The 22,568-nt window shown below is 26.3% G+C and overlaps 2 protein-coding genes and 3 long non-coding RNA genes across 6 annotated transcripts; all 5 read left to right on the top strand.

Moving 5' to 3' along the window:
- Positions 1-8,345: 8,345 nt before the first annotated feature.
- LOC109598609 (uncharacterized) lies at positions 8,346-12,461 on the top strand. The gene is made up of 6 exons (XR_007547862.1): positions 8,346-8,428; positions 11,947-11,975; positions 12,070-12,098; positions 12,190-12,218; positions 12,308-12,360; positions 12,431-12,461. It is a non-coding gene; the product is annotated as an uncharacterized LOC109598609 (long non-coding RNA).
- Positions 12,462-12,551: 90 nt separating this feature from the next.
- On the top strand, positions 12,552-13,091 carry LOC126265361 (uncharacterized). Of its 2 annotated transcripts, XR_007547865.1 has the most exons (5): positions 12,552-12,580; positions 12,672-12,700; positions 12,796-12,824; positions 12,919-12,947; positions 13,042-13,091. It is a non-coding gene; the product is annotated as an uncharacterized LOC126265361 (long non-coding RNA). The 2 variants fall into 2 exon arrangements; XR_007547864.1 differs by having other exon boundaries at positions 12,672-12,824.
- A 145-nt stretch (positions 13,092-13,236) lies between these two features.
- On the top strand, positions 13,237-14,210 carry LOC126265360 (uncharacterized). Its single transcript, XR_007547863.1, has 2 exons — positions 13,237-14,019; positions 14,078-14,210. It is a non-coding gene; the product is annotated as an uncharacterized LOC126265360 (long non-coding RNA).
- Positions 14,211-17,322: 3,112 nt separating this feature from the next.
- LOC109598607 (ubiquitin-conjugating enzyme E2 N) lies at positions 17,323-18,302 on the top strand. Its single transcript, XM_020014513.2, has one exon. It carries the CDS (start codon positions 17,799-17,801, stop codon positions 18,252-18,254), a length of 456 nt encoding a protein of 151 aa, XP_019870072.1. The 5' UTR covers positions 17,323-17,798; the 3' UTR covers positions 18,255-18,302.
- Positions 18,303-21,178: 2,876 nt separating this feature from the next.
- LOC109598608 (G2/mitotic-specific cyclin-B-like) lies at positions 21,179-22,249 on the top strand. The gene has a single exon (XM_020014514.2). The coding sequence runs from the start codon at positions 21,179-21,181 to the stop codon at positions 22,247-22,249; it is 1,071 nt and encodes a 356-aa protein (XP_019870073.1).
- The last annotated feature ends 319 nt before the right edge of the window (positions 22,250-22,568 follow it).

Genomic DNA, 22,568 nt, shown 5'->3' with positions numbered 1-22,568 from the left:
ATTTAAAAATTATGTATATATTTTAAATAATTGTATTCTCAAATAATATATGAAAAATTTTTTATGGAAGAGTAAATCAAATATTCTAAATAATTTTATTCTTAAAAATATTCTGTATATTTTAATTATTTTATTCTAAAATTCTATTTAATTTTTTATTCATTTTTCTGTGTTAAAATATTTAACAAATTACTATGTAAAAAAATTCTATATATATTCTGAATAATTATATGTTCAAATGATAAATTGAATATACTTTATAGAAGAATATTTCTTCTTTTTTTTTAATATTATGAACGAGTTTTATAAAGACTATTTTAATTATTTTATGCAATAATATTATCCATTTTTATTCTATTTTTATATTTATTTGGAATAAAAATTAATTTGTTGATTTAAAATGTTGTTTTTTTTTAATATTCTCTAATAAAAAATGATGATTTTTTCATAGAAAAATATATGTATATTTAATTTAAAAAAAAACTTAATTATTCTGAATAATTTTATTCTTAAATAATGTTCTGAATATTTTAATTATTTCATTAGAAAAAATATTATAATATTTATTATAAAATATTTTGTAATTATTTTTTAATTAACTTAAAAATATTACTAAATAGAATATGCTGTAATTAATTACAAATAATTCTTTATTTCTAAATATTCATAATAATTTTATTCTTAAAAAACATTACGAATATTTTTTTATTAAAGAATATTCTGAATATTTTAGTTATTTTATTATAAAATAAACTTTCTTTTAAAGAAATCGTTTAATTTCTGTATTATGAATAATTTTATTTTTAATACTGTTGTAATATTTTTTAAAGAATCTCTTATCTTATCAATATTTTAATTTTTAACTATTTTATAGTAATATTCTAATTTTTTTGAATTCCTCCTTTATATTTTAAATTATATTAAAATAATACTTAATTTATTTATTTCTTGTTCGTGAAATGTTTAAAAAAATATAAATGATTTATTTTACAGAAGAATAAAATAAAATATTCTGTAATAAAATATTTTATTACCTATTTTAAATTAAATGTTGAAGAAGAGTGAATTTCTCTATTCGTGTTGCCTCTATAAAAAATTAAGTAAATATTTTGAATAATTTAATTTTAAAAGAATGTTTTAATGAAAGAGTTTTGTCAATAGTTTTTTCATAGCGTCTAGGAAACTTGATGGAAAATTTATGTTGACATAAGTCTAGTATTTGATTAACATTTTACGTCCAATTTAACAATTTAAAAAATTCCCCAACAAAATTCCACTTTTCTGTTTAAAATAATTTAGAATAAGAGCGAACCGTAAAACAAAATTGGAATTTTAAGCACATTTTAATCCAGGAACGCTAAAGTCGTCGCCAATAAAGGTAAGGAACGAGTGAAATTGCCGTAATAAGGGCATCGTTCTTACCTATAACTCGGAACGTAAACGAAGAGAGCCCGACGAACGAATGGAAATACCGAGATGTGAAGCTTTCAAGATAAGAGATACTTCCAGCAACCGCACTATATTTTCACTTTATTTAAAAAAGAAGAAAAAACGAAACAGAACGTGAAGCTCAAATCGTCGGATTCTATTTTCATTCAAATTAGTTCCTCCACACTTTTCTACGTGTTGTTAATCCGCGAATTGAGACAGGAATTGGAAACGTGTTTGTTTCGTTGTTCGTAATACGTCCGAAAAGCCCGTAAAAGTTACACATGCCGGCGCATCCAATCCCAATAAACCCCGTCATGGTGGCGGAGCGGCGACGATAAAAAAGTCGGTGGAGAAGCCGTCCGGAAAAAAATGGGGGCCTTTCAATTGCACGGTGAAAAGCGGCGGCAATCAACTAGCACAGTGGCCCCCCATTCGGGCCAGACCATTGGTGATTCCGCACCATGAATGGGCTTCCTTTGTGCCTGCATAATTCGTTCTCGTGGTGGGCGGATTTAATTATTGTTATTTTTACGCGGCTACCACGAATTTCGGGCTTTGACGACGCCGATTCGGGAAGCAACAAATTGACTTTTTTGTCGCTGTTTAGCATACAAACGGTGATTCCATTTAAATTCGTTCGGTCGTCGATTATTGTTTGGTTTTCGTGTAAATTTGGGTTCGTCCGGACCTGGGACGGCGGCCCCCCCGGAGCAAGAGTTGCGCAACATCGATCATGCATAGAAAATAGTGGCGTCGGAGGGTTCCTTATTTTATTAACCGCAAAATTGACTTATTCGACGTACGGCGGAAAAGTGCCGCCATTGCGGTGTCGATTCGAATAAACTTCTAATTGCGTTATTCTTTCCTCCCGGGCGACAACGGATAACGCAATCAATTCAGACATGTTTTCCTACACGCGGGGGTAAATATTTTCGGTTTCGATTGTGCGGTTTTATTTTTACTGATGGGAATCGACCCGTCGGCGGGAACAATGCCCATATGTTTACCTTTGGGAACCCTTTATTAATACGATATATATGTTAAACTAATGGATTAATTTTTTTTGTAGCATATTCTATATATATACTTAATATTTCATTTATTTTATCCTAATGAGTTCTAGAAGAAATGATTTAATAAAAAATGTTCTCTTCAATTATTCTAAATATTTTAATTGTTAAATAAAATAATATTCTGATTATTTTATTATTTCTTTCAATTTTTTGTTTCAGAAAGTATTTAAAAAAGAGACAATTTCATTCAAAATAGAATAAAAATATGTAGAATATTTTATTTAAAAAATTTTGTATATATGTGAGTAATTTTATTCTTAAATAATAAAATATATACGATATTTAATTAAAAAAAAATATTCTGAATAATTTTATTCTTAAAGAATATTTTGAATATTTTATATTTTTTTATTTTATATTCTGATTATTTTAATATTTCTCTCAATTTTTTATGTAAGAAAGCATTTTAAAGAGACAATTTTCATTCAAAGTAGAATAAATATATGTAGAATATTTTGTTTACAAAATTTGGTATGTATTCTGAATAATTTTATTCTCAAATAATAAAATATGAATAATTCTTTTGTAGAAAAATAACATTTGATTAAAAAAATATAAATTTTCTGAATAATTTTATTCTTAAAGAATATCCTGATTTTTATATTACGTAAGAAAGTATTTTAAACAGACAATTTTCATTCAAAGTAGAATAAAAATATGTAGAATATTTTATTTAAAAATGTGTATATATTATGAATAATTCAATTATATTCTTTTATATTTTATATTTTATATTCTGATTATTTTATTATTTCTCTCAATTTTTTATGTAAGAAAGTATTTTAAACAGATAATTTTCATAAAAAAATAATCTCAATAATTTTATTTATAAAGAATATTTTGGATATTTTTATTTTTCTATACGTTTTGAAATTTTTGTCGTTAAATGAAAAAATATTCTGAATATTTTAATTTTATTATTTTTTACTTTTTTATGTAAGAGATATTTTTTAATATTTTAATTTTCTATTTTATTATTTTTACATTGTTTATATAAAACTATATTAAAAAAAATAATCTGAATAATTTTATTTTTAAAGATTATTCTGAATATTTTTATTTGTCTATAAAAAATATTTTGAAATTTTTATCGTTAAATAAAAAAATTTTCTGATTATTTTAATTTTTTTCTATAAAAATGTTTTGAATATTTTTTTATTGTTAAATAGAAATTTATTCTGATCATTTTAATTTTATTATTTTTTACTTTTTTATATTCAGAATATTTTATATTTTATTATTTCTCTCAATTTTTTATGAAAGATATTATTTTAAAGAGACAATTTTCATTCAAAGTTGAATAAAAATATGTATTTAAATATTTTGTTGAAGATTTAATTTTTAAATTTTTAAAGAATATTCAGAATATTTTTATTTTTCTATAAAAAATGTTTTAAATATTTTATTGTTAATTAAAAAAATATATTTATTATATTTTATTTTTTTATATAAAAGAATTTTTAATATTTTAATTAATTTATCATAATGTATTTTAAATAAAAGAATAATTTAAATTAAGAATATTTTATTGGTTTTATTATTTTTATATTTTTTTATATAAAACAATATTTAAAGTACCTAATCTTATAGAATATTCTGAATATTTTTATTTTAATATAAACAATGTTTTGAATATTTTATAGTTAAATAAAAGAATATTCTGGTTATTTTAATTTTATTATTTTTGTTCTTCTTTTATGTAACAGGTAATTTTTAATCTTTTTATCATCATGTAATTTGGATAGAAGAATAATTTAAATTAAGAATATTTTATTTAATTATTTTTATAGTTTTTTTTATATAAAACAATATTTAAAGCATATAATCTTATAGAATATTCTAAATATTTCTATTTTGCTATAAATAAAAATAAATAATAAATATTCTGATTATTTTAATTCTATTAATTTTTATTTAAAAAATTTTTAATATTTTAATTATTTTATCATAATGTATTTCAGATAGAAGAATAATAAATAAAGAATATTTATTTATTTTATTATTTTTACATTGTTTATATAAAAATTAAAGAATTTTCTGATTATTTTAATTTTATTATGTTTTTCCTTTTTATGTAAAAAGTAATTTTTAATATTTTAATTATTTTATGATAATGTATTTTAAATGGAGGAATAATTTAAATAAAGAATATTTGATTTATTTTATTGGTTTTACGATTATTATATAAAACAATAATTGAAGTAAATAATCTTATAGAATATTCTGAATATTTTTAGTTTTCTTTAAAAAATGTTTTGAATATTTTATCGTTAAATAAAAAAGGACTTTGATTATTTGAATTATTTTATCATAATGTATTTTAGATAGAAGAATAATTTAAATTAAGAATATATTATTTATTTTATTAGTTTCATATTTTTTATATAAAACAGTATTTAAAGTAAGTAATCTTACAGAATTTCTGAATATTTTTATTTTTGAAGAATATTTCGAATATTTTATAGTTAAATAATATAATATTCTGATTGTTTTAATTTTATTATTTTTTATATTGTTTACTCTAGGAAAAGATCATTTTCAATATTTCAATTATTTTATCATAATATATTTTAGACAGAAAAACAATTTAAATAAAGAATATTTAAATTCTTATAAAATGTCTAAAATATTTTTATTTTTCTATAAAAAATGTTTTGAAAATTGTATTGTTAAACAAAATAATATTCTGTTTATTATAATTTTATTATTTTTAACATTATTTTTCTTTGTTTTTCACTTTATATAAATATACATAATATTTTAACGAGATAATTTTAATTCTTCTATAAAAATTAATTCTAATTATTTTAATTACTTTTTTATTTTTAACTATTTTTTGATTAGACAATCTTTTAAAATATTCTAATTTATGTACGTATTAATATTTTTCTAAAAGAATATTTCAATAATTGTTGAAATTGTTTTCTAAGAAGGAACATTTTGAATAGACAAATTATTATATAAATTATTTTAAATAGAAAGAAAGAATTTGGTTGGGAAATTGTTTTAGTTGTTAAATTGAGCGTAAAACGTTAACAAATAGCCACCTTATGTCACAACATAGCATTTTTAGAAACTATGGGAAAAAATAATTGAAACTATTATTGCAAACAATTTATCATAAATCCCTTCGTTATTTGTTGACAGTGTAATTGGAATTCCACAAACGATTTCGGATATGGGTCAACTGAATAATTAAATTATCTTCGACGTGATCATGACTTTATAAGATTAAGGTTAACCTGAGCACGACAACGAAACAATCATTCCGTTGTGAGCCACATTTCTTTTAAACTGGTACCCGTTTTGTCACACGTTTAAGGTCAATCAAATTAGAGCCACTTGTGAGAAATGTGTCTTTCGTCGCAAGTTTTATCATTAATAAATAATTGATATTTTGTTAAAAAGTTGTGAATGCTTCAGCAAACATCCGTGCAATACATGAATGAAAAAAGTTGGGAGTTTGATAAAAATTATACTTCTCTGAATGGCAGTTAAATAAAATTACACGAAGTGTATCATCCAATTTAAAACTTGAAACTTTTGTTGCCGGCTTATTAAAAACTTGCATTTACATTTTAATGATGCCGCCGTTATTATACCTACAACAGTAGTTAACGTAGAAATGTGCAACAATTAACTTTACCGTTCGTTTAACGTTAAACTTAAATGTAGTGGCGTTAAAACTGTCGTTCATCCCTCGTAGGTTTCATTAAGATAAGGTCGGCGTACGATTCGGAATTGGAGGCGCCTTTTAATAATCAAAAGCGACGTATTCCATTAACCCAATACGAGTTTTATCTTTTGACGCCGGTGTGGCATGTGCATGAATGACAAACTTTCCTCTGGCGTCTTGGAAACAAAAATCTTTCACACCCACACGCACTTTTCCGTGTACCGTTAAAAGGTTTTCGCTATACAATAAATATTATTGTTATTGTTGGACACTATCGTTCATATGTAGATAACTTTAGAAATTTTCGTTTGTCTTGATAAAAGTGTACGCTTAAATATCCATATTATTGTCAGTTATACAGTAAGTTAAATAACAACAATACGGCAATATAATTGTTTATTAGTGGATTTAATTAGGTAATTCTTTTGTAGAAAAATGAAAAATGAAATGTAAATAATTTTATTCTTAAAGAATATTCTGAATATTTTATATTTTTTTATAATTTATATTCTGGTTATTTTATTATCTCTCAATTTTTTATGTAAGAAAGTATTTTATAGAGACAATTTTCATTGATAGTAGAAAAAAAATGTAGAATATTTTATTTAAAAAATGTATATATTCTGAATAATTTTATTCTCAACTAATTAAATATGAATAATTCTTTTTTAGAAAAATAGATTATATAGAATATTTAATTTTAAAAAAATAATGATTCTAAATAATTTTATTCTTAGAGTATATTCTGTATATTTTATTTATTTTTTATATTCTGATTATTTTATTAATCTGAATAATTTTATTCTCAAATAATTAAATATGAATAATTCTTTTGTAGAAAAATATATATGTATTTATATAGAATTTTTATTTTTCTTTAAAAATGTTTTGAATATTTTATCGTTAAATTCAAAATATTCTGATTATTTTGATTTTATTATTTTTTACTTTTTTCATGTAAAAGTTAATTTTTAATATTTTTATTATTTTTACATTTTTTATATAAAACAATATCAAAGTAAATAATCTTATAAAATATTTTGAATATTTTATCGTTAAACAAAAGAATATTCTGTTCATATTATTGTTAGTTATACAGTATGTTAAGCGGATTTAATTAAGTACTTATTAATATTTGAAAAAAATTGAAGGGTCAAAAGTAGAGCAACATTTAGGCTTCCTTTATTTAGTATCTAGTGCCATATCCATTATTGTTAATAACTTCTAAACACATTTTTTTCATGATTTCAGTAGTTTTTCAATACAATCCTTCAATATTTCTTTCTACTGATTTTGATCTTCTTCGTAGAGTTCATTCAAAGTTGACAGCATGGATTTTCTGATCAATTTCATATCAAAGGTTTCCAATTGGATTAAGGTATCGGCTTTGTGCTGGCTAAGATATTACACATACTCCTTGAGTAGTGAAACATGGTTTAACTACCTTAAACATTTGTTTTAGATCGTTATTGTGCTGGAAGATTCATCTTAAATTCATGTTAGCTTTGGCAAATGATAAACAAAACCCAGAAAACATCCAAAAATCACCATTCCCCATCAAGCTTCACAGCAGGTCTGGTGTACTTGGGATTATACCTTTCATTAATTGGTCTTCTCACCCTTGAAATGCCGTCACATTTGAATAATTGGAATCGACTTTCATCCAGATCCAACCCAGAGAAAGCTAAGAAACACAAACCTCCTGATAAAGAAATCATCTATACCAGCGGATATCCAAAAACAATTAGTCAAATCAGAAGCACTTCCACCTCGCTTATATGGTCTGCCTAAAGTACATAAGGATAATGTACCACTCCGACCAATCGTTAGTAATCCTGGGTCACCAATGTATAACTTAGCTAAGGATCTTACCAGGTTGCTACAACCTCATGTTGGAAACTCCCCAACCTTCATCAAGGATTCCACCCATTTTGTTGAGATATTGAAAGGATTACATCTCGATGTAGAAAATAGACTGGTCAGTTTCGACGTAGTGTCACTTTTCACTAAAGTTCCTGTCAATGAATCCCTAAACATGATATCAGAAATATTCCCTCCAGATATAGTGGATCTTTTCCGTACGTGCCTGACTAAAAACTATTTCGTTCGTTTGGAACAACAAATTCTAAGAACAGACTGAAGGATTAGTAATGGGCAAACACGGAAACAACTTCAACAGAAAAGAAGAAGCATTGAAGCTTGATAAAATATGGACACCAGTGCTCAAAACACCAAAATCTCTAAGCAGGTAGGAACGGCCAACGAACAGAAAGAAATTTATAGAACATCAGTTGTCTAAGTTGTCATTTAGTTGTCAATTAGATGTCAAAGTGACACGAACCAAATCAGACCTCTGAAGATGCTAGCCACTCGTGCTAGCGAAACGTCAGGAAATAATTCCAACAAACGTCGTCCAACTTTTTTTAATTTGTTACTCTACATATGAGCCATGTGTAGACGCATTTAAAAACAACGTATATTCGTGTAGAAAAAGTGGTCGGACACTTTTAAATTTTATTACGACAAGACTTATTTATGCGTTTGTTAATTAAGCAGTAAAGCCGTTTGATTGAAAGGAATTCAGTGGTAATTACACCAATAATTTATACGTCCACTATGATCGACGTACTACTACATGAGATCCTTTTTCCGAAACAATTAATTTAAATAATGAATTAATGGAAATAATTGTCGCTTCGCATATTTCAATTCGAGACGTTGCCTAATTAAGAGCATTACTGGAATAATTAAACTATCACAGATACAAGTAATTAAGTTCCTCGGGGCACTTCTGGAAAATAATAAAATAAATTTCGTCGGAAATGCTTCAGCGTTTGTCCTTGCGCCCGACGAATGGAGTCGTTAAAAAGAAATTCAAATTGGACTTAATAACGTTCACGGTTTAATGAAAAGTGCTTAGGAAATAGTGCGAAAGGCAACAATAAGTGACGACATTTTTAGCCGACGATTTATTTTGGGTAGATTTCTTAAAGGACTTCCATTAACGATTGTCTAGTGTATTGATTGACTGATTTTCGCATTTGAATACTTTTCTATACAATGTCAATTAATTTGTCAACTTTAAAGTTTATCAATCGTGAAATTAAATAGGTATTACAAAAGATACTATTAAAGCACGTTACTGGTGTTACTATTGGTGTTTTAAGCACTGGTGTCTATATTTTATCAAGCTTCAAAGCTTCTTCTTTTCTGTTGAAGTTGTTTCTTTGTTTATGGATTTCAATTGGTTCCCTAATCATTCTCTTGTGATATCCAGTTGTCGAGGCAAGCAATTGTGTATCTTGGAATTTTATCTTATGATTTCCATCTAATAGTGCATGTTCAGTTGCAGCAGACTTGCCTGATTCTCCTAGTTTGCAGTTTCGTTTGTGTTCTTTAATCCTACTCCCTATTGAACGTTTTATGGTACCAATGTATACTGTCCCGCGAGAGAATGGTATGCGGTGTATCCCAGAAGCTGTTTGATGGTCTCTCTTATCTTTGGCAGATCTGAGACTGTGTTGAATCTTCCTTGTTGGTATAAAAACAGTATAGATGTTATGTTTTAATAAGATTTTTCCTATTCTATCGGTAACTTTACATATATATGGGAGAAAAGCTTTACCAATCGTGGGCTCACTAGGTGGATCTTCATTATTAGTATGAGGTCTCATTGTACGTCTTATTTCTGAGCTTTTGTATCTGTTGGCCTGTAGTGTTTTTTCCAAGTGTTCTTGTTCTTCAGCGAGGTGGTGTGTGGCACATATCCTTTTGACTCGTTCTGTTAGTGTTTTGATGAGCCTTTGCTTTTGACTAGGATAATGGTTAGATAGTTTATGTAGATACCCATCGGTGTGTGTAGGTTTTCGGTATACTGTATGGTCTAAATGTTCACCCACTCTTTATACTAGGACATCCAAAAAAGGTATTTGGTTCTCCTTCTCCAATTCCGTTATGAATTTGATATTGTTATGTTGAGAGTTTAGGTGTTTTAGAAACTGATTTAGTTTTTCTTGTCCATGTTTCCATATCACGAAAGTATCATCCATGTAACGATACCAAAGAGAAGGTTTGTGTTTGGAAGTCTCAGTCGCTTTTTGTTCAAACTTTTCCATCAAAGAAATTGGAGATCACTTAACTAAGACCTCCGAAGATGCATATGCATTAAAATAACATTTTTAAATGTGCATCTCAATTTAAATAATTAAGAAGTTTGATAAAAAACATTTATTATCGATTAGTTGTTAATTATTTGAAAGGTGTGCCAGTAACAAAGTGCCGAAATTTTTAGGCAACAATTTACTTTAATTAGTTTCCTTTAAGCTCCTTCCACAATGATTGATTGATTTTGATATTTGAAAACAGTCCTGAAAAAAAACCTGAAATTAAATCTTTATTTAATTTATATTATATTGGATACATTCAATTTATTCCAGTCATTAAGAGAAAATTTTTAAAGTGCATCGTAATTTAAATAATTAAGAAACTGCAATAAGAAAAAACATTTACGAGCAATTAGTTCTTAATTATTTGAAAGGCCTACCTTTACTAATTTTTAATGAAAAGTGATTAGGAAATAATGCAAAAAGTTAATGAGTAACATTTTTAGGTAACAATTTATATTGATAAGCTGATTTTTATATTTGAAAACCTTCCTATACGAATCTATACAGGTGAGAAATAATTTATGTAGTAGTGGAAAAAAGTATAGGACATTTTACTTAATGTTTTCACTAATCAGTCCATAATTCACAATAATTATATTCACAAGTTTTACTTAAAAAAATTAAAATAAATTTTGTCTGGAAAAAATTTGGAATATTTTATTAATATTCAGTTGGACATCTTTTTAGCACAAAATCTACTAGTCACAGGAATTTGTTGACACTGCTCATGTATTGGTTTGAAGAACTTCTTGTTTGCTTTTGATGTTTTTTGTTCAGATGCGACGGTCTGATAAAGTGCTCAATAGGTTTTAGATCGGGGGACTGAGATGGAACTTTGGAACGAAAAAAGCATCCCTAAATCTTAATGCTTCAGCCACCATGTTTAACTGTAAGAATATAATATTTAAAATGGTATCGTTGCTCCACTGACAGTTTCACAAATGTTCCACCATCCCACCCAAACAAATTAAATATACTTTCGCCACTACAAAGGACGTTATTCCATTTATTTTTAGTCCATGACAAGTAGGATATTTCAAACTTTTTTCCACCAATGTACGTCTACCTTAAAATTAAAGTATAAAATATAAAATTATATTTTTATTCAATTTGGATATATACAACATCATCTAAGACATTTAAATAAAACGTTTAAAGTACCATAAACATAAAGAATAAAGAAACTAATAAAAAAACAACAATTACAAGCAATTAGTTGAAAGGTTTAACTTTGCTAATGTCTAATGAAAAGTGGTTTTGAAATAATGCGAAAGTAACAATAAATGACGATTTTTTTTAGGAAACACTTTATGTTGATTAGATTCTTTGAGACATAATTAATTTTTCAAATTGATTGACTGACTGATCTTAATATTTGAAAACTTTTATCTAGAAATGTGTATAAGTTACAAATAATTTAAACATCAACTTTGTTAATCATAAAATTTTAATTAAGATGGAATCTCTGAGAAACATTCAATTCAATCTAGAGAGTAATGGAAAATTTAAATAATGAAGGGACTGTGTTAATTATTTGAAAGCTTTGCTGATGTATATTATTTTATATCTCTAATTTTATGTGCTTTATTATATTTTCCAGATAATTTCGATGGAGCAAAGAAAGATAACGTAAGTTCAACAAGTTATTTAACGGTAGTTGAAAGCTTTGCTAATGTGTTTTATTTTATATCTTTAATTTTATGTATATTATTATATTTTACAGATAAATCGGATGGAACAAAGAAAGACAACGTAAGTACAAGTTATTTAATGGTAGTTGAAAGCTTTGTTAATGTGTATTATTTTATATCTCTAATTTTATATACTTTATTATATTTTCCAGATAAATCCGATGAAGCAAAGGATTATAACGTAAGTACAACAAGTTATTTAATGTTAGTTGAAAGCTAATGTGTATTATTTTATATCTCTAATTTTATGTGCTTTATTATATTTTCCAGATAAATTCGATGGAGCAAAGAAAGATAACGGAAGTACAACAAGTTATTTAATGGTAGTTAAAAGCTTTGCTAATGTGTATTATTTTATATCTCTAATTTTATGTGCTGTATTATATTTTCCAGATAAATTCGATGGCAAAGAAGGATAACGTAAGTACAACAAATTACTTAATGGTAGTTGAAAGCTTTGCTAATGTGTATTATTTTATATCTCTAATTTTATGTGCTTTATTATATTTTCCAGATAAATTCGATGGAGCAAAGAAAGATAACGTAAGTACAAGTTATTTAATAGTAGTTGAAAGCTTTGCTAATGTGTATTATCTTATATCTCTAATTTTATGTACTTTATTATATTTTCCAGATAAATTCGATGGAGCAATGAAAGATAACGTAAGTACAACAAGTTATTTAATGGTAGTTGAAAGTTTTGCTAATTGTGTATTATTTTATATCCCTAATTTTATGTACTGTATTATATTTTCCAGATAAATTCGATTTAGCAAAGAAGGATAACGTAAGTACAACAAGTTATTTAATGGTAGTTGAAAGCTTTGCTAATGTGTATTATTTTATATTTCTAATTTTATGTACTTTAGTATATTTTCCAGATAAATTCGATGGAGCAAAGAAAGATAACGTAAGTACAACAAGTTATTTAATGGTAGTTGAAAGCTTTGCTAATGTGTATTATTTTATATCTCTAATTTTATATACTTTATTATATTTTTCAGATAAAGTCGATGGAGCAAAGAAAGATAACCTAAGTACAAGTTATTTAATGGTAGATGAAAGCTTTGCTAATGTGTATTATTTTATATCCCTATTTTTATGTACTTTATTATATTTTCCAGATAAATTCGATGGAACAAAGAAAGATAACGTAAGTACAACAAGTTATTTAATGGTAGTTGAAAGCTTTGCTAATATGTATTATTTTATATCTCTAATTTTATGTACTTTATTATATTTTCCAGATAAATTCAAGTATAGCAAGTTATTTAATGGTAGTTTAACATTTACTGTAATAAACCAGTTGTTAAATCAAAATTACTCCCTTCCCTGCATTTTATATAGCCGTCATTCGTTAAAATCACAAATTCAGTTGTTCGTCTAGCTTCCACGTTTACCCGACCGTAAAACAATTAACAGAAACCACTTAATGACCCAACAGCCTACCGGCGAAGTTCTAAAAATGTAAGACGAAAGGAAAAACACGGGAATAAGTGTTGCGAGCGCTCCAAACTCGAGTGATTCGGGTCTTGATGAATGTCTCTAAATGAGGATTCGGATGGCAACACATGTGTCTTAAAGTGGAATTATTTAAGATAAGTAGATTGGTCGGAAGACAGGCCCTAAATACGGGGGTTAATCCCGGGGTTTATTAAGTCGTGCCTCGGCGTTTTATTATTAAAATCCGTTCCGAAAAAAATTCGCCACACTGATTTTATTTCCAGAACGAAATAACCTAATTAAAAGGCGGAAATTTTGGCTAATTAAACCGTTTTACTGCTCAATTAACATGGAAATAAAAGGCTCATCGGCATCTTTACCGTGGGGAAAAAAGCCCGTAAAACCGAAGTGTGTAAGATTGTTTCTTCGAACTGAATAAGACCAACCATAAAACAATTAACGGAAACCGCTTAATGACTGGACGGGCTAAAGTTCTAAAAATCCGCCGAGGAGAAACATGTGAACGAGCGTCGAAGAAGGTCTGTTTTAACTACTTAAAAAATAACGAGAAGTAAACGTAAAATTTAATTTTTTCAGTTCACATTCACAAATATAAAGGTTCATGTTTGGTTTTTACTTTGGGCCGGAAATTTTCAAACGAAATTGACACGTCACACACTAAATAGTCAGAAAAGCAATTTTTTAATTAACATTCATCGGTCTATATGAACATTATTTTCTGTCTGTGGGTAATTTACGCCGAATTTCGCGTGCATTAAATTAAAAAGTGATTGGAAACAAACACAAAGTCCATGTTTGTGTTACATGTTTTGTTTTACAGTAGTAGGCTTCGACAGATAATCGATAGAAATTTGCGTTTGTGATGTAATGTTTCATCTGTTTAGGATAATATTAATTAATTCGATTTGTTCATATAAAACCGATTTTTAAACATCAATTGTTATTCAACATCTGAAAAATACAAAAAGTTACAAATAAACACATTTAACTAAAATATTATGGATTTAAAAAAAATTGTTGAACATTGTTAATTAAAAAAAAATTAAATATTTAATTTATTTATAAATAAATTATTTTATTTTTTTAATTTAATGTTTTATTTTAATAAGTAGTCAATATTTAAAAAAATATAATTACATTAATATATCTAAAACACGTAATAAGAAAAACTTAATTGAAAAGTAGAAAAACTGAGACAAATTGTATATTGTTTAGATATTATAATCAAAAAAATATATAAAAATTAAAACAAATTTTACATAAACATTTTAAATTCTTAAATTTTTAAAAATATTAAACATAATTAGTTTTAGTTAGTATATCTAATTTTTTAATTAGGTATTTAAATATATTTATATTAATTTATATCTCAATCTCTGTGAATTTTTGAACCATTTTTCAAAAGAAAAATTGTTCATAACGTATTGAATTGATGTTCTAATTTAAATTAATTAAAAATATTAAAATATAACATTCTTTTTATTTATTTATTTATTTTAGTATATTAAAATCGAATCATCAATTAATTTTGATATTTTATTTTTTTAATTAAATATTTATAATTTAGAAAATATATGTTATCAATTATAAATTATATATTGGTATTTTTGACTTCTATTTTTTTAATTAGGTATTTTAATATATTTAATTTATTTCAATCTCAGTGAATTTAAAAACTATATTCTCCATTTTTTAAGGAATTTATTACATTTTATCTTAAAAAATTGTTCATTGATGTTTTAATTGAAATTTTAATTTGATTAACTTTTTGTTAACAAATTTTTTTCTATTAAATTATTCTCAAAAACCATTAATTGAAAAATAAAAAAACATGAAATTTAAAGAAAATATATGAACTAAAACTAATATTTGTCGACTTGAGAACTAAGCCCTTTAAATTCCTAAATTTGTGAAAATATGTAAATTAAAATATCGAATACTTTCCTAAAATTGTTTTTATTTATTTATTTTAGTTTGTTAGAATCTAATTAATTTTGATGGTATTTATTTTTGACTTAAATATTTATAAATTACAAAATATATATGACCAATTTTTATAGCTCAATCCAATTTCTTAAATATATCATATAATCAAATTTAGCAATTAAACTCTTAAAATATAGTATGTAATAAGAGAAAATTATAGAATTTAAATTGGTATTTTTGATGATGATTTTTTTAATTAGGTATTTTATATTAAAATCAATTAATTTAAATGAAGATAAATAAGTAAATTTTAAAAATTAAAATTAGATTCTTCATTCTTAAATATTTTTTTATTTTTAATATTATAATATTCTAAAGAAAATTTTGATTTGATTATCTTTTTGTTAATGAATTTCTACATTAATTTTTTTGATTTATTGTTATTAATTTTTAATTCAATAAATAAACAATATTAAAATGATATACAATATTTTCTCAAAAATTATTAATTGTAAAAAATTAAATAAAAAATATGAAATCTTTAAAAAATGTAAGAACCAAAACTAGTTTTTGTCAATATGAGAACTAAACCCTTTAAAGTCTTAAATTTAAAAAATATTAAATATAATATGAAAATATTTGTACAATTATGATGGTTTTTACTTAATATTTATAAATTAGAAAATATGTATTATCAATTTTTGTGGCACAACCCAATTTCTTAAATATGCCAGATAATAAAATGTAGCAATTAAACTCTTAAAATATAATATGTAATAAGAGAAATTTATAAACTATATATTGGAATTTTTGATTTCTAAATTTTATTTTTAATTAAGTATTTTAATATATTAAAATAAATTAATTTCTATGAAAATAAATAAGTAAATTTTAAAAGTGGATTCTTCATTTTTAATATTTAATTTTTATTTTATTTTTAAGAAATTTGTTACATTTTGACTTATAAAATTATTCATATCGTATTGAATATTGAAATAACTGATGTTCTAATTTAAATTTTGATTTAATTAACTTTTTGTTATCAAATTTCTACATTAAATTATCTGTGGTTTCAATATTAATTCAATAGTGAACAATATTTGTACTTTTAATTTTTAATTCAATATATGATCAAATTAAATTAAATATTCAATTCAACAACTTTTAATTGTAAATTATTAATTAAATAGAAAAAATATTTTTACACGTAATTTAAAATATATATGAATTAAAATTAATTTTTACCGACATAGGAACTAATACTTTAAATTGTTAAATATATAAAATTATTAAATATAATAATAAAATGCATATAAGTACATATATTTAAAAATTTACTAAAATTGTTTTTATTTATTTAATTATTTTATGTGGTTAAAATCTAATTAATAGGTGATGATGAGATTGATAATATTTACTTTTAATTTAATATTTATAAATTGTAAAATTTATATTATCACTTTTTGTGTCCCAACCCAATTTTTTAGGTATATTTGAAGTAAACTCTAGTTTACTTGTTGCATTGTTTAATTAAGGAAACTTTAATAATTATCGTAAAGCTGTCTTACATAATCGATTCGCACGGTTACGTCGTTCAGGATCAATAAAAACTGTTTATGTTTTTGATTCATTAAATTTTCTAATAACTAACTTTAATTTATTTTAATCATTGTGAATTTTTTATATTGTTTATTTTATTACGGTTTAAAATTAATTCTTTTTATTATAGCTTTTATTATTCTTCAATATTCTTCCTGGTATAAAATTTTTACAGTTCCATCTTTAATTTATTTTTAGTATCATTGCATTTTTATAGTTGGCAATTAAAAAAGTATTTTAATTAATGAAAAAATAAATTTCTAAATGATAATCAAAAATTTTAATGGATGAAATGTAATCATTGAAATTTGAGTTTTTTGAAATGCTGAATCTATAATATTATATATGTTATATTATTAAATATATTTTGTGAAACTTTATTGGTCGACCACCTTTAGTAGGCTTATGTGTAATCACCCTAACATTAACATTGAGAGTACCGACTTGCACCGAGTGAACGTAGTACAGTGAGTGAACATTTTCACGTGCAAGATTGACATTAGCCCAAACGAAAATAGTATCGAGACGGAAAATCTATTTCGGCGACGAATTACGCACGGTAATCGCGGGTATCGCGGATCCAAGCCGAAACCACCTCTTATCAGCCATTCGAAATAGCGGTGACGGCGCACATTGGTACCCGCCATTACAGCGAACTGCACACCCAAATCAGCTGTTGTTTGACATCTGTCGTGCCGGCACCACGAGCAACGCTAATTCACCGTCCATTTTGGTGCAGCCGCCACGACTTCTTCCTAGTGCAAGAGCGGCGATGACGCTGGCGAACACGCGCAGAATCATGGTGGAGACCCGCAACCTGTCCAGGGATCCCCCGCCCGGCATCAGCGCCACGCCGGACGACGCCAACTGTCGCTACTTCCACGTGGTGATGGCCGGACCGCCGGGTTCCCCCTACGAGGGCGGCATCTTCAAGCTGGAGCTGTTCCTGCCCGAAAACTATCCGCTGGTGGCGCCCAGCGTGCGCTTCCTCACCCGGATCTTCCATCCGAACATCGATAAGTTGGGGAGAATCTGTCTGGACATACTGAAGGACATGTGGTCGCCGGCGTTGCAGATGAGGACCGTCCTGCTGTCGATCCAGGCGTTGCTCAGCAGCCCCAATCCGGATGATCCGTTGGCCAACGACGTGGCGGAGATGTGGAAGACGAAGGAGCAGGAGGCCATCAACCAAGCCAAAGAATGGACCAGATTATTTGCCATGGAGTAACCAGGGTGTTTTGTACTACTTTTATTAATAAATTTTTAAGGAACTCGATCTTTATTTTATCTGCATAAAAAAAAATATATTCAAAATTGAGAGGTTATGTCAAAGAAAATGGAGGAACTGTCATACCTTAAGTACCTATTTTTCAGTTTCGATATTATTATAACTAATAATATTTTTTACGCTTGCTTAAGGGGTAATCATTAAAAAAAATATTATATATCAAAACGTTTTTTCTAAATATTTTTTTCTGATAATTGCCATATTTTTTTATATTGCTAAAATATTCTGTTAAAAAATAAAATGTTTATTGTGTTTTAAGTTTAATTTACTAATTAATAATCGAGAGAAGTTAATTAAATGTTTTTATTTTAAAAATATCTCAAATAATTAAGTAATAAACATTTCTAATTCAGTTAACAATGTCTAAAATAATTATATATGTCAAGAGAAAATACTTGACTCAAAACACACATACGTAAGATAATTGGCAAAATGTTATTTAAATATTTTTACACAGTTTTTTACTGTGTTCCATTAACTACTAACGTACAACAAAATTGAAGTTGTGCCAACAATTAAACGTATTCTAATAATACATCACTCTACACTTAAAAAAAGTAAATTTGGTTTAACTGTTGATTCAGTTTTAGTTCAACATTGTTCACTTTTATCATTTTTAGATTATCTCTAAAAAACATTAATAATTACTCAAATAGAACATAATCCACATGTTTAGATTATATATTTTTACTTGAAATTTATTATGACATTAATTTGAAATATATAATTTATCAATTTTTGTGACTCAACCCAATTTTTTAAATATATCAGATAATTAAATCTAGCAAATATATCATATAATGAAAGAAAAATTTATATTTTTTATGTTAGTATTTTTTATTTCTATTTTTAAATTTAATATATTAAAATTAATTAATCTCAATAAAATATTAAATTCAAAAACAAGATACTCCATTTTTATTATATAATTTCCTTTTTTTTACTTAATAATTAAAAGAACTTGAAAAATTAAATAAAAAAAACTAATTTTTGTCATCTTAGGTTATCATAAATTAAATTTTATATTTTTTAGATATTGTCATTAAAAAGTATATAAACAAAAACAAATTTTACACATAAGAACTTTTATTATTTTAGTTTGTTGCAATATAATTAACTTTGGTGATATTTACTTTTAACGTAATTTTTAGAAATTAGCAAATATGTGTTATCAATTTTTGTGACAACCCAATTACGTACATTTAACCCTTTACTAAAAATCATTTTGTTTATTCTAATTATTTTTGATATTTACCTTTAATTAGTAGTTGATTTTGTAAATATATATAATAATCAAATTTAGTCATAAATCCCTAAAAATAAAATAAGAGAAAACTTATATTATTTCTAATTTTTTACTCAGGTATTTTGATGTATCAATATTAATTAATCTTAATAAAAATATTAAAAATAATGACTAGATCCTTCATTGTTTAATATTATTTAATTTTCTTTTTATCGACTATTTATATACCTTTACTTTATTAATGTTTAATACTTTACTAAAATTCATTTTTTTATTTTGTTCAAATTTATTTAATTTTGATGGTATTTACTTTTAATTAAGTATTTATAGTTTAGAAGATATGTATTATCAATTTTTATGACTCATTCCAATTTGTTCAATATGTCAGATAATAAAATTTAGCAATTAAACTCTTAAAATATAATATTTTATAAGAGAAAACTTATATTTTTAATATTAAAGTTTTTTATTTCTAAATTTTAATTTTAATTAAATTTAATTAATCTCACTAAATATAGTAAATTTATTAACTAGATTCTTCATTTTTTCATATCATTTAATTTTCTTTTTGTCGACGATTTGTATAAAATTATTTTTAAGGAATTTATAACATTTTAACTCATAAAATTGTTTATAACGTATTGAATAGTGTAATAACTGACGTTCTAATTTAGATTTTGATTTGATTAACATATTGTTAACAAATTTCTACATTAAATTATTTAGTTTCAATTTTAACTGAATAGTGGACAATTATTTTAATTAGTCAGTTAAAATGGAAATTTTCAAATAATATCTGTTAAATTATTTTGTTTTTGATATCCATTTAATATTAATGATAATTATATGGTAAATTAAGTGAAATTAGTCTATACAAAATCTATTATGTGAAATTAAATTATTGTCTAAGTGTGCTTTTTTTAAAATGTTTTTATCTATATTTATTTTGTTGTTGTTTATATTTTACTAACACTGAAATGAATAATAAATAGTTATAATAAAATTCCAGAAGAGAAATTTATATGTGTGACTTGTGGGAATAATTTTATTTACATTGAATAACACATAAAATGATTTTCCAATATACCATATAATTAAGATCATATAAAGTGGATGTTCACCCTCGATTTATCAGTTAACGAACAAAAATTCGTAAGACATGCCACCACGTATTTTTAGAAGCAATTTTCAGCGGCGAACCCGAAAATATCCGGGTAAATTAATTATCCGAGAGATGTTTTCAGAAGCATTTTTCTGTAATCCTTAATGGAGCAATAATAGGCGTTCCTTTTCCCATTTATTTAATTTTTCCGTCAGCTGAAACTTGTCCGTCCGATAACCGAAATATGTTCCACCAAAATAGAAACCGAGATAAATTAGACGACTCCACTTACTTAAAACATCAACTCGACTCGAGGGTCCGTGTTTTTCTTTAGCGGCCCCCGTCGGATTAATTATGCGTGGAAAGTGCGTGGATACACGTCGTTTATCAACTTTTATTTGGGAAATTCATTTGACAGCCTAATTGAGTTCGGTTACGAAACATGTGACGTTCGTTTCTAATAGTTACATCACTTTATGCTGCACATCAATCAGTCAAATTCGATTCGAACGAATTATGGCTTGCAAGTTACGTACTGCTGAGCGCAAATTGCCGGACGAGGAGAACTTGGGGGTCACCGGCAAGATTAAGCAAGAGGGACAGAAAGGCCGGCGACAACCGTTGGCTGATTTGGACGGTAGAAATATTTCAAATCGTGGGGGCGGCCCGGACGTGGTGAACCCGATGAGGAAGCCGGAACTGAAGGACGATGATCCGGGTGAAGGTTATACAGGTAAACAACTGGCGGACATGGACCCGGATGAGGATGATGCCAACAATGACCCGCACATGGTGTCAGATTATGTCAACGAAGTGTTCGCTTATTTGCGTCAGTTGGAGATGCAACAGCCCATCAGAAGGAACTTTCTAGATGGCCACGAGACCACCGTTAAGCAGCGATCGGTCCTGCTGAACTGGCTGGTGGAGGTGCACTCGGATTTCAAGCTGTCGTTGGATACTCTGTATTTGTGCGTCTCGGTGCTGGATCGCTATCTACAGGGCGACAAAACTGTGAGTAAGACCACGTTGCAGCTCGTTGGTGTGACCGCAATGATCATCGCCAGCAAATACGAAGACATTGACGCCCCCCACATTCAAGACTTTGTTTATGTTTGTGATAAGGCGTTCGCCAAAAAGGAAGTCATCAAAATGGAGCTGCAAATCTTGAAAGCTCTGGATTTTAAGCTGGGAAAAGCTGGGTCTATACACTTTTTGAGACGCTACAACAAAATTGCCAGAGTTACTGGTAAACATCATAACCTAGGGAAGTATTTGTTGGAGCTGGCTTTGTTGGAGTATAAGTTTGCGCACGAGGCTCCTTCGATGGTGGCCGCAGCCGTCTGTGTCCTTTCAATTGCAATCATCGACAATGTTAAGAAGTTGAGGCCGATTTGGACGCCCGCTCTTCAAACGTGCAGCTCCTATCGTTACGTAGATATTAAACGGATCATTAACAACGTAATAACGTTGGTAAGATTTGCCTCTAATTCGAAATATAGAGCTGTTAAACAGAAATATGCCCTGTCAAGGAACGAGGGAATCAGTATGAGTCATATATTATTTAGAGTTGAACAATTAATCATTTAGTTTGACTTGCACTTTTTACAATATTTTTAAACGAATTATACTTGTACCTTTATTAAATATTTTAATTGGCAGTGAAACTTGTGTATTATTCCAAATATTAGAGGGACCGGAAAGTACAGTTTTCATACATTAAATTCAGACTAATAAATTTTTAATAGGTCTTTATTTTTAATCAATAATATAATCACCCTCGTTATCAACAACCTTTTGTCATCTATTATGCAAATTTTCAATCCCGGACGGATAAAAATTAATTGATTTTTGAGTAAAATATCTCAAGATGGCATTTTGGGCATCATCCAAATTTTCAAATTTTTTG

This window comes from Aethina tumida, chromosome 4 (genome assembly GCF_024364675.1).
Source record: "Aethina tumida isolate Nest 87 chromosome 4, icAetTumi1.1, whole genome shotgun sequence".
Lineage (NCBI taxonomy): Eukaryota > Metazoa > Arthropoda > Insecta > Coleoptera > Nitidulidae > Aethina > Aethina tumida.
This window is presented reverse-complemented; position numbering and strand designations above follow the sequence as displayed.

Excerpts from the sequence above, each read along its gene's own strand:
- LOC109598607 (XM_020014513.2), top strand. The coding sequence starts at position 17,799 with ATGACGCTGGCGAACACGCGCAGAATCATGGTGGAGACCCGCAACCTG.
- LOC109598608 (XM_020014514.2), top strand. The coding sequence starts at position 21,179 with ATGGCTTGCAAGTTACGTACTGCTGAGCGCAAATTGCCGGACGAGGAG.